The following is a 17,590-nucleotide window of genomic DNA, read 5'->3' as shown; positions in this document are numbered from 1 at the left end:
AGGTTATAATGAGCAAATCCTTCCATAGCAATTAACAAAGAACATTGTATTTAATAAATGTTCAATTAAACGTTAGATAAAATCAAGTATTATTATGGCTTCCATTCCTTGATTAATGAATGCTCGTTTAACTTTTTTTTCTGCTTGGCCTAGTAGAAGGAGGTTTAGCTAAGTATAAATTATATTTGTGCTTTAACTTTTATATCTTTGGAGGGATACAGCTAGTCCATTTGCATTTCACTTTAAACAAAGCAATCCAGTCATATTTTAAAAACTTGAATTAAAGAATTATGGAAGAGACCTGATCTCGCCAATTAGAACCCTTGGTAAAACCATTTGAACTCCTTCTAAAGCACCTAGGACTCACTGACCCAAAACTGTCATTTCCTAGATGTAGTGATTAAGTATTTTACTTCCATTGTGATTCTGGCTGGTCCATGAAAAATGAATGTTAACACAAAATAAGCATAAACAAAGCAGGCTAACTAGTCTAAGTAGGTAAAAATAATAGATAGATGCTCACTTTGGCAGGAAAGCAAACACTGGGTGCTGCCAGGCACAATAAACACAGAAATGATCTATGTAAGTTCCATAAAATAAAAGATGTACCATGACACCAACGTAGCTGATTATGGAAAGATCTCATCAAGCTTGGTCCTTTTAAGTTTGCATTGATCACACCAGTTCATTTAAAAGCTTTAACCCCTTTCCACAAAAGAAAGTCCATGAGATTATTATCTCTAATTAACCTCCAGAAAACCGGAAGTGGCGCTGTAGCTCAAGTGGTAGAGTGCTTGCTCTGAGCTGAAGAGTCGAGGAACAGTGCCTAAGCCCAGAGTTCAAGCCCCACGACTGACCAAAAAAAAGGACGTCTTTATGGTCAAATTCACAGTGGAATGAGAAGCTATGTAGCTAGGGAGTGTAGAGCTAGCTTGCTGGGTTCTATCCCAGGTTGTCTGCAATTTGCTAAACTTATTCAGTTATCATCTTTTACCACATTTGAATTAGGGAGGTAGAGTAATTATGATACCACTAGGGTCATTTAAGTGTGAGGCATGCACAACAGACATATATATTAGCATGTATTAATATTCAGAAATCAACAAGGACTTTTTTTGGAACAATCATCTTCTTTTCAGTGAGTTGGCTGACTTAGGCAGAATACTCATGTTTACTTGCTTTGTTTCTTTTTCCACAGAGTTGTTGGATACATTTACATGTGTGCAATTCTTTGCAATTATTCAAAGACTTAGTAGCTGAACACCAGGTAACAGTTAGAGCTCTGAAATCTTAGATGACAAATGGAAGTGCTGCTTATTTTGCAGTGAGCTCCCTGATAAATAGTTCTAGATAGCTCCCTTACTGCCTTTGTGACCTTGGGCAAGTCAGCCTTTGTGCCCAAGTCTCCTGTCCTACATTAGGAAGAATTGAAAACATCTACCTCATTGAGTTCATGTGAAGCTTAGGTAAATTAATATGTTCAAAAGGCTCAACAAATAAAGCTGTGTTACTTTCATCATTAGTGTTAATATAAACAGGTGTTTCCTTCCATCACATACATCTGAACTTCTTTTCTGTTCCTATGGTTTCAGACAGAACTACCAATGACACTTTACCGGTATGGAACCATCAGAGCCAAGAGAACAGAGCTGGCTACGGTCATATTTTTAGGACTTTAGCATGATACATGAAGATCCCCAACAAGATGAAGATTTTAAATTCTTTTTGTTCTAGTTCTGATACTCACTCATCTCTGGGACCTATTCTTGACACTGATTTTGAATTATGCAGGAATATTTCTGAAGCTGAACAAACTCCTCAACTCACTAGCAAAGTCTAAGCCAAGTTGAACAGCTTTTGAGCCACAGGGTTGAATCCAATAACAAAAAAAATATTATTTTTAACCTCTCTGAAGATCTTACACAAAAGCTATTACTTTTATCTTCTCTTGTCTTCTTTTATTTTCCTTTCCCTCCCTCCCTCTCTCGCACTTCCTTCCTTCCTTCCTTCCTTCCTTCCTTCCTTCCTTCTTTCCTTCCTTCCTTCCTTCCTTTCTTCCATCTTTTCTTCCTTCCAATGTACTGAAGTTTAAATTCAAGGCCTCATGCTTGCTAGATAGATATTCTACTGCTGAGCCCCAGTTACTTTCTGCTCAGGTGTGTGCCTTAGCCTATGATCCTCCTAGGTCTCTTTCTACTGCATCATTGCTGCAATGACAACTATACACCACTATGCAAAGCTTCTTCCCATTGAGGCAGAGTCTTGCAGATTTTCCTGCTATGGCTGGCCTGAGACCATGATCTTCCCAGTCTCCACCACCCACATAGTTAGGATGATAGGTCCATGCCACTGCACCCAGCTGTTGGATGAAAAGGGATCTCCCATACATTTTGCTCAGACTGGCTTTCAAACCATGATTTACCCAAACTCAGCCTTCCAAGTAGCAAGGATTCTAGGCAGGAATAACAGGTATCTGGCTCACATAGGCCATTTCTAAGAAACACTGACCTATGCCAAGAGATGTGAAAGCCTACCTGATCTACAAGCTTCTGAGTCAGGCCATTTGGCTAGGGGAAAGATAATATAGTATAGGAAAATTGAAGAGACCTCTTGACTTGCAATAATAACATTCCAGCCCATCATTAGCTCCAGTTGGAAGCAGAGACACTTCTTCTTCTTCTTCTTCTTCTTCTTCCTCTTCTTCTTCTTCTTCTTCTTCTCCTCTTCCTCTCCTTCTTCCTCTCCTTCTTCCTCTCCTCCTTCTTCTCCTCCTTCTCCTCCTTCTTCTCCTCCTTCTCCTCCTTCTCCTCCTTCTCCTCCTTCTCTTCCTTCTCCTCCTTCTCCTCCTTCTCCTCCTTCTCCTCCTTCTCCTCCTTCTCCTCCTTCTCCTCCTCCTCCTCCTCCTCCTCCTCCTCCTCCTCCTCCTCCTCCTCCTCCTCCTCCTCCTCCTCCTCCTCCTCCTCCTCCTCCTCCTCCTCCTCCTTCTTCTTCTTCTTCTTCTTCTTCTTCTTCTTCGTCCTCCTCCTCCTCCTCTCTCCTCCTCCTCCCTCCTTCTTCTTCTTCTTCTTGTCATGGGGCTTTAACTCAGGGCCTGGTCATTGTCTCTAAGCTTTTTTTGTTCAAAGCTAGCACTCTACCAATTTGAGCCACAGTACCACTTTCAGTTTTCTGGTGGTTAATTGGAGATAAGAGTCTCACAGACTTTCCTGCTAGGGCTGGCTTTGAACCCTGATCCTCAGATCTCAGCCTCCTGAGTAGCTAGGATTACAGGTGTGAGCCACCAACACCCAGCTCATTCATTTCTTTTTTTTTTTTTTTGTGAGTGGTGGGGCTTGAACTCTGGGCCTGAACACTGTCCCTCAGCTCTTCAGCTCAAGGCGAGCGCTCTACCACTTGAGCTACAGTGACACTTCCGGTTTTCTGGTGGTTTATTGGAGATAAGAGTTTCACAGACTTTCCAGCCCGGGCTGGCTTTGAACCGAGATCCTCAGATCTCAGCCTCCTGAGTAGCTAGGATTACAGGCGTGAGCCACCAGCGCCCGGCTTTCATTCATTTCTTTGAAGGTGCATTGAATCCCATTTGTGTAAGGTGGCCTCTTGAATCCCATCTCTTTGAACCCAGTTGATAGAAAGTTAATGTTTAAAATGCTGTTTGTAGTAAGCAAATGTTGGAACTCTTCAACTCATTTTAAAAATGGCTAGAGGTGGTATTTGTTTAAATAAACTCAAGGGCTTAAGTCCTTACATTGGATTTAAGATGTGCATTATAAATGTAACTTACAAAGCACTTTCCAGACTTTCATAGTTCAATTAGTATGTCCATTCTCCAGCCTTTGGTTATGCCCTGAAGAGACTGTATTTTGACTTTGACTGGGCAGAAGGAGGATTGTGCTTAATGTTGAGCAACCAAATCCTTTCTTTATGCGTTGCTTAATTGTTTCTGAAAATTGTCAATGCCACAGGCAACAATCATGTCGGGGAGCACTATGAGTTTGAATCATGAGGCTCCAACACCTCGTAGTCAGCTGGGGCGACAGGCCAGCTTCCAGGAAAGGAGCAGCTCTCGACCACACTACAGCCAAACAACTCGGAGCAACACCCTGCCCTCAGACGTGGGCAGGAAGTCTGTGACACTGAGAAAAATGAAACAAGAAATAAAGGAGATCATGTCCCCAACTCCTGTGGAGCTGCACAAGGTCAGTCAGCTTATTTTCCTCTCCCTTTGGGCAAATGCAGTACCATTCTGCCTGGTACAGATGCGCTGATGCAACTGCAAGTAATGACATTCTCATGTGGTCTCCGCCTAGGACAAAAAGCCAGAGACATTGTTCTCAAAACAACATCCCTGGGTGCAAAAGGGAAGATCTTTTTCTCCTGGGTGAAACAAAGAAGAATGGCTCTCAAGCAATGTATTTATCAGGGAGTATTTACAACGTAAAACTATAAAAATAGAACAGTGACAGGCCCCAGTGGCTCAAGTCTGTAATCCTAGCTACTCGGGAGGCTGAGATCTGAGGATTGAGGTTCAAAGCCAGCCTGGGCAGAAAGTCCATGCGACTCTTATCTCCAATGAATCACCAGAAAACCGAAAGTGGTGCTGTGGCTCGGGTGGTAGAGTGTTCACCTTGAGCTGAACAACTCAGGAACAGCACCCGGCTCAGAGTTCAAGCCCCATGACCAAAAAAAATACAAAAATAAAATTAGAACAATGAAGCCTGATAAAACCATTTGAGAAGGGGATCAGAGAGAGTGATAGAGATGCTGAGATTAGTTGAAATACATTGAAAACATGTGGAATGGTAGCAATGAGATACCCTCACGTAAGCTAAAATTGAGAAGACTTAATGTGGCCACTTTCTTCTAAAGACTTCAGTATCCTAATACACTATAAAATCTAGCTATTTCATTTGTAGCTGTCAAATATATGTTGAAAGAAAGGGAAAGTATGGGAAGCTGGCTTTGACCGAACAACTTATCCATTTATTTCATAACTAGGGTGTGCGTTCGTTCACTCAAAGAAGGTATTGCAAATCCCCAGAGAGCACACAGTCTACTTGGGTAGACAGTCTCGGAAACAGGGGAGATAATGAGATGAGTACAATGATAGATGCAAGCTTGGAAGCCTTGGAGTCGCCACCCACCATAAGGGAACAAGAGAGACTTCCCAGACACAGCTGTTGAGTCAGCAGGAGAAGGTGGAAGATGGGAGGCATGTACAAAGGGATAGCAAAGACTGTGCTGCTTAGAATGCAAATAGCCACCACCAGGCCTTTGCCTAGAATTGGAACTGTGTGCATTCAGAGGGATTACAGAAGGGCAAGGATATTTCTGACATTTTAGGCTGAGGACCCTGGGTTAGCTATAGGCCATATGTAGCTTGTTTACCCTATTACCCTGAAAGGATGCTTGGGCTTGGCAATTCATATATCCCAATACACTAATTGACCCACACCATGAGGCTGGAGGAACTCCCATCATGATTAAGTTGAAGAAGCCATAGATTCCAGGTTGAGGAGAGGGCTGGCCCTCCTGATCCTCGCACAGCCCATGAACACTGTCTTCCCACAGTTTCTTCCCAGGCAGAGAAGACAACATTGGATAACACACCCTCTTCAGCCTCAGAAAGGTTGTATTGATTGCCTACTAAGTGCTATCTATATTCTGCGTGCACACAATAGCCCTTCTCAGCAGGTACTGATTATAGGATGAGAAAAAATAACAAGCATAAAATCGTCATTTTTTTTTTCTCCTTCTGGAGTGAAGCAGGCTCCTCAAAGAACAGGTATTGATGGGTTCGAAACACAAAGACCTGTCTCCCAATCCTCCCTGCACTGAAAGCATGCAGCAGCGATAATGACAGCGAATTGATGCAGAAGTTGTTAGAGCTGAAGTTTAAGACATGTGGCTCTGTTAAAATTTAGATCTTAGTTAAAAGGAAAGAAAAAGTATATGTCTGCTACTGATTGGCATAATGAGTGGCAGTGGATGGACTAATTGGAACATTTATGTGACAGTGTGTGGACTTGGGAGGCCAAAAGATCTCTCTCTCTCTCTCTCTCTCTCTCTCTCTCTCTCTCTCTCTCTCTCTCTCTCTCTCTCTCTCTCTCCCCCCCCCCCTCACACACACACACACACACACAGAGATGGGTCGCCTTGACCCTGATAAGTGGTATTTCTGTTCCCCTTTCATCTCATTGATTTCTCCTAAATCCTGGCAGTAAGTGCTTTTCCCATGCAGTTTCACTTTTCTTCTGTCTGCTCCCCAGTAGAGTAATGTTTTCAAATACAAGTGTTATCCCGGCCTAATAAAGCCCCTAAAATTTCCTTGTTAAGTGAGACTGGTACTGTGGAACTCATGGAGGAGCTTATGCTCACATTTCAGGTATGTCCTTTTTAAAGGAATTCAGTTGTTCAGTTCAAGTATTCAGGTTTGGTGTAAGCTATCAGAAATGTACATTGCCGAGCACTCTCCAGTGCTGAAGCAATTGAGAAGGGAAATGGTAGGAAAGATACTGACCTGAGAGTGATAGCTGTTAATTGTGCTAGCTTCTTATATGTGGGTGTCTTTTGAACATGGAAAGATTGCTTGGCATTGCGAAAAATCATACTGAGTTGTTAATGGAACTGACTGTTGTTGAATATGACTATTGTCCTATCTTAAACTTGTGTGATGGCATGAAGAAAAAGGGATGGGGAATTAGAAAAGTTCTACCTACTTCCAAGTTGAAGACAACCCATGCTGAAGTCTTGGCAAGCAGAACACGGGCTGGTTTTCAGTACCCCAAACCCCAACTGGAAGCCATTCTTGAACAAATCTATTGGGAGGATTCCAACAAGGCTACAAAGACCAGTGTGGATAGGCTGGGTTAGGTAAATAACAAACCAAACTGAACGTGTGTGGTGTTATTTGCCTGTTTCTGTCTTTCTATAGTCATTTAGTTGAAGTTTGGGCTTATTTATGTCCAGGCCAGCACCTGTAAAATCTATGTCACTTATATCTTCAGCAAGAAAAACAACTAAATACACAAAGATCCATCCCATTGAGGGAAAGAAAATAAAAGGGGGGAAAAAAGCTCAAACAATACCATTTCCTTGAAAGGTCACTAACATCATCTACACACAAGAAGAATGAAGTGCTGGCTTACCTACCACTTGCATCTCAGCCTATTCTCCATCATTTGTTCCTCGTTTTCTACCCATGCTTTCCTTCCAATCTTTTTCTTCCTTCAGACCTTTGGAAGGTCCCAATCTCTAAATGTTTTTCATTCATTGTCTGAAGCTCCTCCCATCTGGGCAGGCTTTCCTTCAGATTGCCCACATTCCCTCCTGAAGATGGAAATCTAGTTGTCATTCCTGACTTTATGAATAGACACACGCAGCCTCACTTCCTGTCCTGGTTTTGTAAAGGTAGGAGGAAGTTAGCACTGAAGTGATTTAGTACTTAATGTGGGGAATAGAGGGAACGATGAAGAGGTCCAGGGAAAGTGATGCCAAATCCCCTTAGGACATTGACACTTGGCGCAGGTGCACAGGCCAAAATAAATTGTACTCATAAAGTCAATGCACATGCGTGCACACACACACACACACACACACACACACACACACACACACACACACACACACACACACACACACCATGTAGTAGAGTCCTAAGTTCTATCCTGACTTATTTTCAGGGAATGTGAGTCAATGACCTACATTTTAGCAACCCCCTTCAGTGGACTCATCACTGACTGGAGAGCGTGAAACACTTCATACGTGTTGTTAACTGCAGGTGCTGATTGCTGTGATTCAGTGAAATTCAGGTAGCAACAGGTGGCAGGCTGAAAAGAAAAAGACTACATCTGGGCCCTGGAGCTTCCACATGCTATCTCTAAAATGAATTCTGTTTTGAACTTCAGCTTATCACACATTCTTGCTCTTTGCAGATAAGGAGCGTGTGATCTCAGCTACACTTCATTGATAACCTTCTTTTCCTGCTGAAGTTTAAATATCCCTTGGTGTGCACTTCATCTGTTTCTCAGATGAATTCTCAGCTTCACTTCCTTGCACACCCTAATACAAAAAAAATCTTTTGTGTAGAGGAAGGTTTTTCATATTAAAAGCACTTGAACTTAAAAAGGAAAGTGAATATTGACAAGCACTGGTGGCTCAAGCCTGTAATCCTAACTACTTAGGAGGCTGAGATCTTGAGGATCACAATTTGAAGCTGGCCTGGGCAGAAAAGTCCATAAGACTCATATCTTCAATCAGCCAGGAAAAAGCCAAAAGCGGAGTTATGGCTCAAGTGGTAGAATGCCAGTCATGAAAGAAAAAGCCAAGCAAGCATGAGGCCCTGAGTTCCAGCACCAATAGTGGTGCACACATGCATGCACACGCACATACACGCACACACATACACTCACATATATGCATGTTGACATTCCCTTATCATCATCAATCACAGTTTTCAATAAAATTATGTTTTGCAATTCTATGCAGTTATTTTTGTTTATCTTTTTTCAGAAAGGCTTTTAAAATAATTTCATAATTTCCCAGAGCCTGCCTTTATTTATAGCTGTTAGTGGCACAAAGCTGGGACATCTGAATCACTTATGAGGAAGCTGCTGCTCACATCTGTTTTTGCCCACATCAGCTCTTCCAGCAGCCAAGGTCACTTTGTACTTGCAACATTTGAGTTTACACACAAGGGAATTTTGCTCTTCTTGATGTGCTAAAGTTGTTTGGTTCGGTGGCTGAGCACCAATGGCTCCCACCTGTAATCCTAACTACTCAGGAGGCTGAGATCTGAGAATCACAGTTCGAAGTCAGCCCAGGTAGGAAAGTCCCTGTGACTCTCTCTCTCTCTCTCTCTTTTTTAATCCCTGAGACTCTTAGCTCCAACTAAACACCAAAAAAAGTTGGAGATGGATCTGTGGTTCAAGTGATAGAGTGCTAGCCTTGAGCACAAAAGCTCAAGGACAGTGCTCAGGCCCTGAGTTCAAGCCCCAGGACCAGCATTAATATATACATACATACATACATACATACATACATGGTTTGCTCTGTGGAAAGAGTCTAATGCTTAATGCCATATACTTTGAGTCAGGAACAAGCCTGGAACTAAGAGGAAATATGAACTAGAAAGACAACCTATTCTTGCATGTGGATATTTCTTCACGCAATATTAGAAGTCAACACTCAAGATCATACAAGCCCTCATGCCAAACACAGTTCTCTAAATAACTAGTACAGATCTCTCTGCGGTGGAAATCATTAAAAGGTAAAAGCAACACAGTAAACATAGGAGTTTTTTGCTGTTGTCTATCACTCTCTGCATTTATTTCTTCAGGCAAGGAATGATGACTAGAACATGGGCTTTATTGTCGGGCACACCTAGCTTTGGCTTTTAAGTCTGCCACTCATTAGCCATGCCATTTCTGTATACCTCTATTTTCTTGCTTGATAAAGCAGGAATTACCCTGTAATCAAGAGAGGGAGATATCACAAAATAGCATTTTTCTCAATGAAGTCACCATCATTCAGAGTCCTGTCAAGGCCTGATTATTAGAAGCTCAGAAAATAAGATCTCCTATGCAGCCCAGACTTGAACAAGCTCAACACAACTCCCTAAGTCCAGATGGATGGATATGAAAGCCAGGAGACTCCTACACAACGAAATGGGCACACTACCACTTGGGCCTAACCAGCATAGTCTCTACCTCAGGGGCAGAAGTCAGTGAGGGAACAAGGATTGGAGTTGGGTCATAATAATGGCATTCATCTCTGGCAATTCTTAAAATGCATTGTTTCCATTAGCACTTCTTGTTTGTGATTCTTCTCAAAAGTACTTTTGAAAAGTTTTTTAAGACATCAAAAGGTTAAACAAAGGGGTTACAATCTAACATGTCCACTTAAGTGTTCAGTGCTTCTTTTTTCTTTTTTTTTTTTTCGGGTCCAGTCGTGGGGCCTGAACTCTGGGCCTGGGCGCTGTTCCTCAGCTCTTCAGCTCAAGGCTAGCGCTCTACCACTTGAGCCACAGCGCCACTTCCGGCTTTTTTCTTTCTGCTTATGTGGTGCTGAGGAATCAAACCCAGAGCCTCATACATGCAAGGCAAGCGCTCTACCACTGAGCCACCTTCCCAGCCCCATGTGTCCAGTGCTGCTTGATCGGAGTCACTCCTTCCATCATTGTCTCCCCTCCCACCTTTTCCCTCCCCCTAGACTCATTTCACATTTTCACTTCCTTTATCACATTCATATATTGGATATTCTTCCTGTATTTGTCCTGCTCCCTTTGACATTCATCCATCCGCCTCCCACTAGTCTCCATCCTCATTCAATCTCATTTCAGCTACCTGATATTCATTTTGTTAATTTGTTGATTGTTTGAAGGTTTCACTCCATGGGGATTCACTCCTGCATATAGTATACTTTAGTTAACTAAATTGCATGTATATGGACTTAGTGGTAGAGTGCTTGCCTACCATGCATGAAGCCCTGGATTTGAATCCTCAGTACCACATAAACAGAAAAGGCCAGAGGTGGCACTGTGGCTCAACTGGTAGAGCACTAGCCTTGAGCAAAAGAAGCTCAGGGATAGTGCCCAGACCCTGAGTTCAAGCCCTACGACTGGCAAAAAAGAAAAGAAAAAGAAAAACTCACTAAATTGCATATATATGCATATGGCCCTCTGTTCGCATATGTTTAAAATGTAAAAAGCATCCTTTTTATACAAATGATTGACTCATGTCAAAAAGATACATATTTAACTCAGAAACAAGGAATAGCAGCAGGGTGTGTGTGTGTGTGTGTGTGTGTGTGTGTGTGTGTGTGTGTGTGTGTGTGTGTGTGTGTGTGTGTGTGTGTGTGTGTGTGTGTGTGTGTGTGTGTGTGCATATCATTCAGTGAAGAAAAGAGTAAGATTTTTGCATGAGAGTCGAACTGCTCAGTATCTATCTTTGAAGTTACCTTTTCTAAGGGCAGAATAGAAATCATTTGCATCTCTTCTAAACGAAACTCACTTTGCATCTTATTACTTTTCTATGAGTTGTCATCTACCTTTGCAGTGTGAGCTCTGAGGAGCAGAATCTAAGTCACATAGACTTGCCATCCTTAGTCTCTGATGACCCTGAGGCCAGCATGTTAGGCAACAGTGTCTTGTTTGTGGTTCTGATCATTTGTCTTACTCCTTTTGTCAAGTATTCTCTACTACCTCTCTTTAGAAATGTTAATAACTTTCCCTTAAGTCATCCCCTTGCCTGAGAATCTCTTCTTGCAATGCTTGTGCATCTCTGTTGTCAAATATGTTGAGTGTGTGTGAGTGTGCGTGCATGCATGCATGTGCGTGTACCCATGCACACTGGTACTGGGCCCTTAGCTTTTTTTGCTTTGACTCAAAGTGAGTGCTCTACCTCTTGAGCCACACCTTCACTTCTAGTTTTTTGGGTTTTTTTTTCTCCCAGGTTCTATGGCTCAAAATCAGGGCCTATGCAATGTCCCTGAGCTTTTTGGCTCAAGGCTAATGCTTTACCACTTGTGCAACAGCCTCACTTCCAGCTTTTTGATGGTTTATTGAAAATGAGTCTCACAGAATTTTCTGCAGGGGCTGGTTTAAAATCACAATTCTCAGATTTCAGCCTCCTGAGTAGTTAGGATTACAGACATGAGCCCATCAACTTCTAATTTTTTATTAGTTGATTGGATATGAGTCTCCTGTACTTTCCTGCTTCTAGTGACTTTGAGATACAATCCTCAGATCTCAGCCTTCTGAGTAGCTAGGATTATAAGTGTGAGTTTATAAGTGTGAGCCACTGGTGACAAGCCAAATATGATGATTTATAGGTTGTAAATTTTTGTGTCATCTCCAGGATGCTCACTTGCAAGTACGAAGCTTGCTTAAGGTCATTCTGTTTCCCTAATGTCATTATGGAGCCCTCTGCAGCGACTTTTCCAAATTGTTCAGCCATGTTGTTATGTGGCAGAGTTGCAGTCCTCTGACAAATAACAGTTTAAACTGGGGCTTGGCTCTTTCTTTCCCTAAGATGGGATACAGGGTTTTCTTTGTTCGAGGCTGTCAGTAATGTTAAATATCCACAACCCTAGAATGAGGAAATTAAATCATGACCAGATGGTACTCAGAGCAGTGGGAGTCTGGTCAGTTGCATCTTTTCATCATTCCTAAATGACAGTGAGCCTGGGCCTCAATTCCCACGGGCCCAGAGGCTGAGTGGAGCATGCCCCCCTCCCAGGGTTGCAAGTGGCCGCTGAATCAAGGAAGGATGATGCTCAGGAAAACAGAGGCCTGTAATTTACAGAGGGGATCAACTGGAAGAGGGTCAAACTACAGTGACCCACGGCTAGAAAGCAGATGTGTACAAGGGACGGGCATGCTATGAGTTAGCAACCGGCAGCACTGAGCAAAGACACCAGGCACAGGAACTGGAGAAGGTACTCTGCAGTGAATCAAGCACCCATCGCATACCTCTGTCCCCCAAATCTGGTGCTTCTTGGGCTAGGCCTCCAACCTAGCTCTCCAAAGACCAAGTCAGCCTTTACTGGTTCACATGTAGAGCTAACAGCCTAGCTCTTGATCTCATTGGCGAGTCCTCAGTTTTCCAGCGCTGAATGCCAAACCAATGGCCAAGAACAGCAGGAGATGGTGTGAGGCAGCTGGCCCTGTCTCTCCTTTGCCAAGGATACTCTCCAGACAGAGACAGCAGCTGCCTTTCTGACCCAATTTCTCTCAGAGCCTATTTGATTTTTTAGTGGTAGGCACAAGATTGCTTCCTCTTGGGCTGGAAAATGGCAGTTGGGAAGATGGCATTTTATTGGGCTCAATATTGTTTCCTTCTAGCCCCACAGGTAGGGTAGGACCATTCTCAAAACCAACATGACTTGAACTGTCAAGTTTAAAGGAACAAGACTACCCCTGGGGTATCTGCCAGGAGTAAATCCAAGTGCCTGGTGATTTGTAGGAAAGCCAGCTCCATCTCTAGGAATCAGATGTTGATTTGGTCCCTAAAGCTATTGAATACAAGGTTTAACCATAAGGAGGCTGTCAGGGCCCGAGATCTGTTTCTAGGATGGCTGTCACTTATTGTGACTTGCTCAAGATGCCACATGCAATTGTCCTTAAAATGGGAAGAGTCGGCTGTGCTGCTAAAGCTTTGCCCTGTGTCAAACCTTGGATTTCTGATCTCTGCTTCAAGGACATTGTTCAGAAAGTCAGGAAGATTTGCCCAGAAATGTAAAACAGAGCTGAATTTCACTGGGTTTCTCGGCTTCCCATCAACAGCTTCTGCTAGGGGTATGGGCTAGAAGCAATTGAAGTGCAAGCTGAAGCACAATTAATATTGAACTAAGCTTTAGAACTGTATCCTAGACCAGAATATGTAGCTCCAGAGGTGAATTGGCTCTTATAGAACAGAAGAAAAAAAAACTGCAATTATGTTCACGGCCCAGGTTTCCCAGAGGAACCCTGAGATTAGAATAAAAACCATACCAAAAAAAAAAAGTTTTGTTTCACATAAGCCAACTGTTAGGATAGTGGTCTTAAGAAGTGGAAAGCAGGAGTTTATGTGATATTCATAGAAAACCACAAGAGGGCTGTGATGAGAAGAAGCTCAGCAAACATGATAAATTATTCATGTTTAGTCTGTTGGGCAGTTGGAAATGAATAAAGGCTTCCTGACCAGCTAGATTATATGTCAAAAAAAAATAACAGAAACATGGTTGAGTGTGAGAAACACAGCAAATGAGGTCAGGTATTGTGGTAATGAATCCTAGAGTTTCTGCATGCTATTGGAACAAATCACTTCATCAACTTTTTTCAGACTTAGTATCCTTATTAGTAGAAAGAGAATGATTTTCTCACACAGAGTTGGGGGGAGATCAAAAGCAATCATCTGCAAGAAATTCATCAGTTGAGAAAAATATAACTTAAACCTCAAATTCTTAGAACTGTTCTTTGACACAAAATAAATCAAAAGTATCCTCTACCAATCTCCAGGCAAACAGAGTGACATGGCATATGTTATTATTGCTGCTTTGAGAGTAGCTAGCTCTACTTTCCATTTCTGTACTGTTGTGCTGTTGAGTCTGTAATTTCCTCTTTTATGGCTTTTTTTATTTTTTATTATTTTGCCAATCCTGGGCTTCAATTTGACCTAGGCACTGTCCCTGAGCTTCCTTTTGCTCAAGGTTAGTGCTCTACCTCTTGAGCTGCAATGCCACTTCTGGCTTTTTCTGAGTAGTTTATTAGAGATAAGAATCTCACAGAATATCTTGCCCAGGCTGGCTTTGTACTATAATCCTTAGATCTCAGCCTTCTGAGTAGCTAGGGTTATAGGCATGAGCCCCTGGCACCTGGCTCTTTTTTGTATGTTTGTTTGTTTGTTTTTGCTGATTTCATTTTTGTTAAGTTGTTATTACCAGCCAAGCATCAATGGCCCATGCCTATCATCCTAGCTATGCAGGAGGTTGAGAGCTGAGGATCCAGGTTCAAAACAAGCTTGGGCAGGAAAGTCCTAAGACTCTTATCTGTGACTTTAAAGATGATAAGCGTGCTGCTGACCCACTCTGGTAAGCATCTGTCTTGAGTGCTTTGGCTAATGTGTTGGTGTTGGCAGTTTTAGCTATTGCTCATATTGTTGCCTCTCCTGGATTCTGGCTTAAGGAACAAATACCCAAGAATCATAGACCAAATGAGCAATAAGGAATTTCACAATTCCAAGCCCATACCAGTGAAATTCAAGGATTAAGGAAAATGTTGGAAAACATGTCTCTGACCAAAAACCAAAATGGATTCCTAATATCCATTACAGGCTTAGGCTTTGAATACCCATATTCAATGCACCGCAAGACTGTAACAAGGTATTCAGAGCAGATACTGATCCCCTTACTCAACCAGTCAGAGTCCATAGAAATGTACTTCCTTCTATCTCTCCCCACAGCTGGTTCCAAGTGGGACAAAGATTACCTAAAAGATGCAATTCTAGCTAATAAATATGGAAGTTGGGAGCAGAAAAAAGTTATTACTTGAAACTCCAGTACAAAATTTATTGATTCAAACAGTGATCATCAGTGGCTAGACTATTAGATTAAATATTGATGCAATCAAGGAATTAGGCTGTTATCATCTGAACCCACCGAAAGTGGGGCAGCTTCTCACTGACTGATGGGATATCATAGAAGGCATTATACACCTGTCATCTCTCGTGACTTCCACAAAGCCCCACGCTTTGACCTAACTGCTTCTCCCTGTCATCACAATGTTCATGTCACATATAGAGCAGATTTTTCAAAGACACGCACACACACACACACACACACACATCATTAATAAAGTTAGGGTTACTACTTTATACTTGCACAACTGAGTCCTACAAAAGTAATCTACAGATACACATATGGAAATGTCACAATGAAATTCCCTATATGTTAATTTAAAAACTGATACAAAGAAATCAATCAGATCATTTGCTTAGGTTAAAACAACTTTCTAGGGGCTTGGAAGGTGGCTCAGTGGTAGAGTGCTTACCTTGCATGCATGAGGCCCTGAGTTCAATTCCTCAGCACCACATAAGCAGAAACAAATGGAAGTGGAGCTGTGGCTCAAGTGGTAGAGTGCTAGTCCTCTACCACTGAAGAGTTGAGGGACAGCGCCCAGGCCCAGAGTTCAGGCCCCACAACCGACCAAAAAAAAAAAAAAAAAGCCAACTTTCTATTTGTCACCTCAGTTAAAATCAGTTAAAATTAAGACTTTTACTCATTTTATGGAATTAAATATTAGGAGGATTCAATCAAATACTTTAGAAACTCACAATAGCTGTGCTCACAGGGGAATGCCTACGCCCTCCTCCCCCCAACACACACACAATAGCCCTTATATCCTTAGTCCTTTTCATAGGATGTAGCACATAGTAGAGTCCAGTACACATACGTGCACATGCGCGCGCGCGCACACACACACGCACGCACACACACACACACACACACTGAGTGAGCCTGGAACATTCCATCCCAGTGGCAGGTGGATATAATGATCCCATCTAGGAGTCTGGGGCAGGACCCCAGCTTGTCTGTTCCCAGGATCCTGAGATACGCTTCTATTCAGGAGTTCCTATAAGTAGCACAGCACATCTCTCCCATCCCCTTAACACAAGTTGTAGCAAAGTTCTGACACTTTCCTTCAATGTGCTTATGGGAAAGAGGCAGGTAGAGTTGACATATGGATATACTTGACATATTTCATAGGATCCAAAATGCCATCAATTACAGAACAGTCTGGTTTCAGAGATTTAAAAATACTTTAAAAAACCCAACAACACAAAACCAAAACCAAAAGGTCTACATGATGGGATCAATGAAAGAAAGCATTTTGAGTGGTAAAGTATAATGTTTAATCACTTGGTGCCTAGATTTTGATAGACATGGCTCCACCATTTATTTCCATTGTGGCCTTGGTGGATTACTTAACCTCTATAAAATTGAATTTCCTCACCTCTAAGATGGCTATAAGCACTATAGCTGGCTGGTAAATAGTATTGACCATGTCAGCATGATATTTAACTCTCTGTTCCATAAAATAAAACCCTCAAACTGACCACGTTTGTATTTCCTTCAATGTTCATACCTTTCTGAAGTAAAATAACTGGATATAAGAAAATAAAACTGCAATAATAGTCCTTATCCTTGCCTTGCATAGATCTATTTTGTTTTTACTATTTTCCAAGCAGGTATCCATGCATTAGGTACATAAAATAAACAGATTTCTTAAATTGTGGTTTTAAAAAGTAAACTCAGCCAGGCACCAATGGCTCATGCCTATAATCATAGCTACTCAGGAAGCTGAGATGGAAGGATTAAAGTTCAAAACAAGCCTGGGCAGGAAAGTGCATGGTAGTTGTGGCTCAAGTGGTAGAGCACCAGCCATAAGGCCCTGAGTCCAAGCTTGAAGACAAATGTACATGTGCGCACACACACACACACACACACACACACACACACACACACACACACACACACACACAAAGGAAGCATGTTGAAGTATGTATCAGTCCTTTGTACAGAACATCCTGTATACTTTAATTAAAACAGACCCCCACCTCACAGCATACGGAAGTGTAAAGTTATGAGTAGAGCATCAGTCATAGGTGTGTGACCATTATATACATGCCAAAGTGGTTGCTTTGGGAAGATAGCCTCTTTTTCTCTGGCTTACTGTTATTCCTGTGCTTTAGAACATGGTGAATCTACACATGATTTGTCCATTTAACCAGAGACTAAAAAAGTCAGATGTTGGAATGAGGGTTGGGGAAAGCTGGTAGACTTGCCTAGACTAGCCCAAGATGATAGCATGGAAGACTGGATACCTTTGTTGCTAAAGCAACCCCTAAGACATGCACTGAGGAAACTCATCAAGCCAATTCCCAGGACCAGGTGTTTGTTACAAGAGCACTTTCACGACTTTTCAAATGTGTTTTGTTGATTATAATGTTGTACCACGGCAAATGCAATAAGGACTACATGGTACTTGCTCACAGAAAACACAGCTCCAGGCAGAAGTAGAGAAAAGAAAAGGCCTTTGGTTTATTACCTAATATCC

The 17,590-nt window shown here is 42.1% G+C and overlaps 1 protein-coding gene across 15 annotated transcripts in view; it reads left to right on the top strand.

Moving 5' to 3' along the window:
* The window catches only part of Grip1 (glutamate receptor interacting protein 1), a 620,737-nt gene that overhangs the window by 597,546 nt on the left and 5,601 nt on the right, over window positions 1-17,590 (top strand). For 13 of the 15 annotated variants that reach the window (XM_069988240.1, XM_069988259.1, XM_069988213.1 and 10 more), the window contains one exon: window positions 3,963-4,196. In XM_069988240.1, coding sequence (XP_069844341.1) covers window positions 3,963-4,196 — 234 coding nt within the window. Of the gene's footprint in view, window positions 1-1,198; window positions 1,268-1,592; window positions 1,908-3,962; window positions 4,197-17,590 lie in introns of those variants that run through there. The other 2 variants (XM_069988296.1, XM_069988297.1) reach the window with 2 other exon arrangements.

The sequence above is a fragment of the Dipodomys merriami genome, unplaced genomic scaffold, assembly GCF_024711535.1.
Source record: "Dipodomys merriami isolate MVZ:Mamm:240054 unplaced genomic scaffold, mDipMer1.0.p SCAF_10, whole genome shotgun sequence".
In the NCBI taxonomy this organism is placed as follows: Eukaryota; Metazoa; Chordata; class Mammalia; order Rodentia; family Heteromyidae; genus Dipodomys; species Dipodomys merriami.
This window is presented reverse-complemented; position numbering and strand designations above follow the sequence as displayed.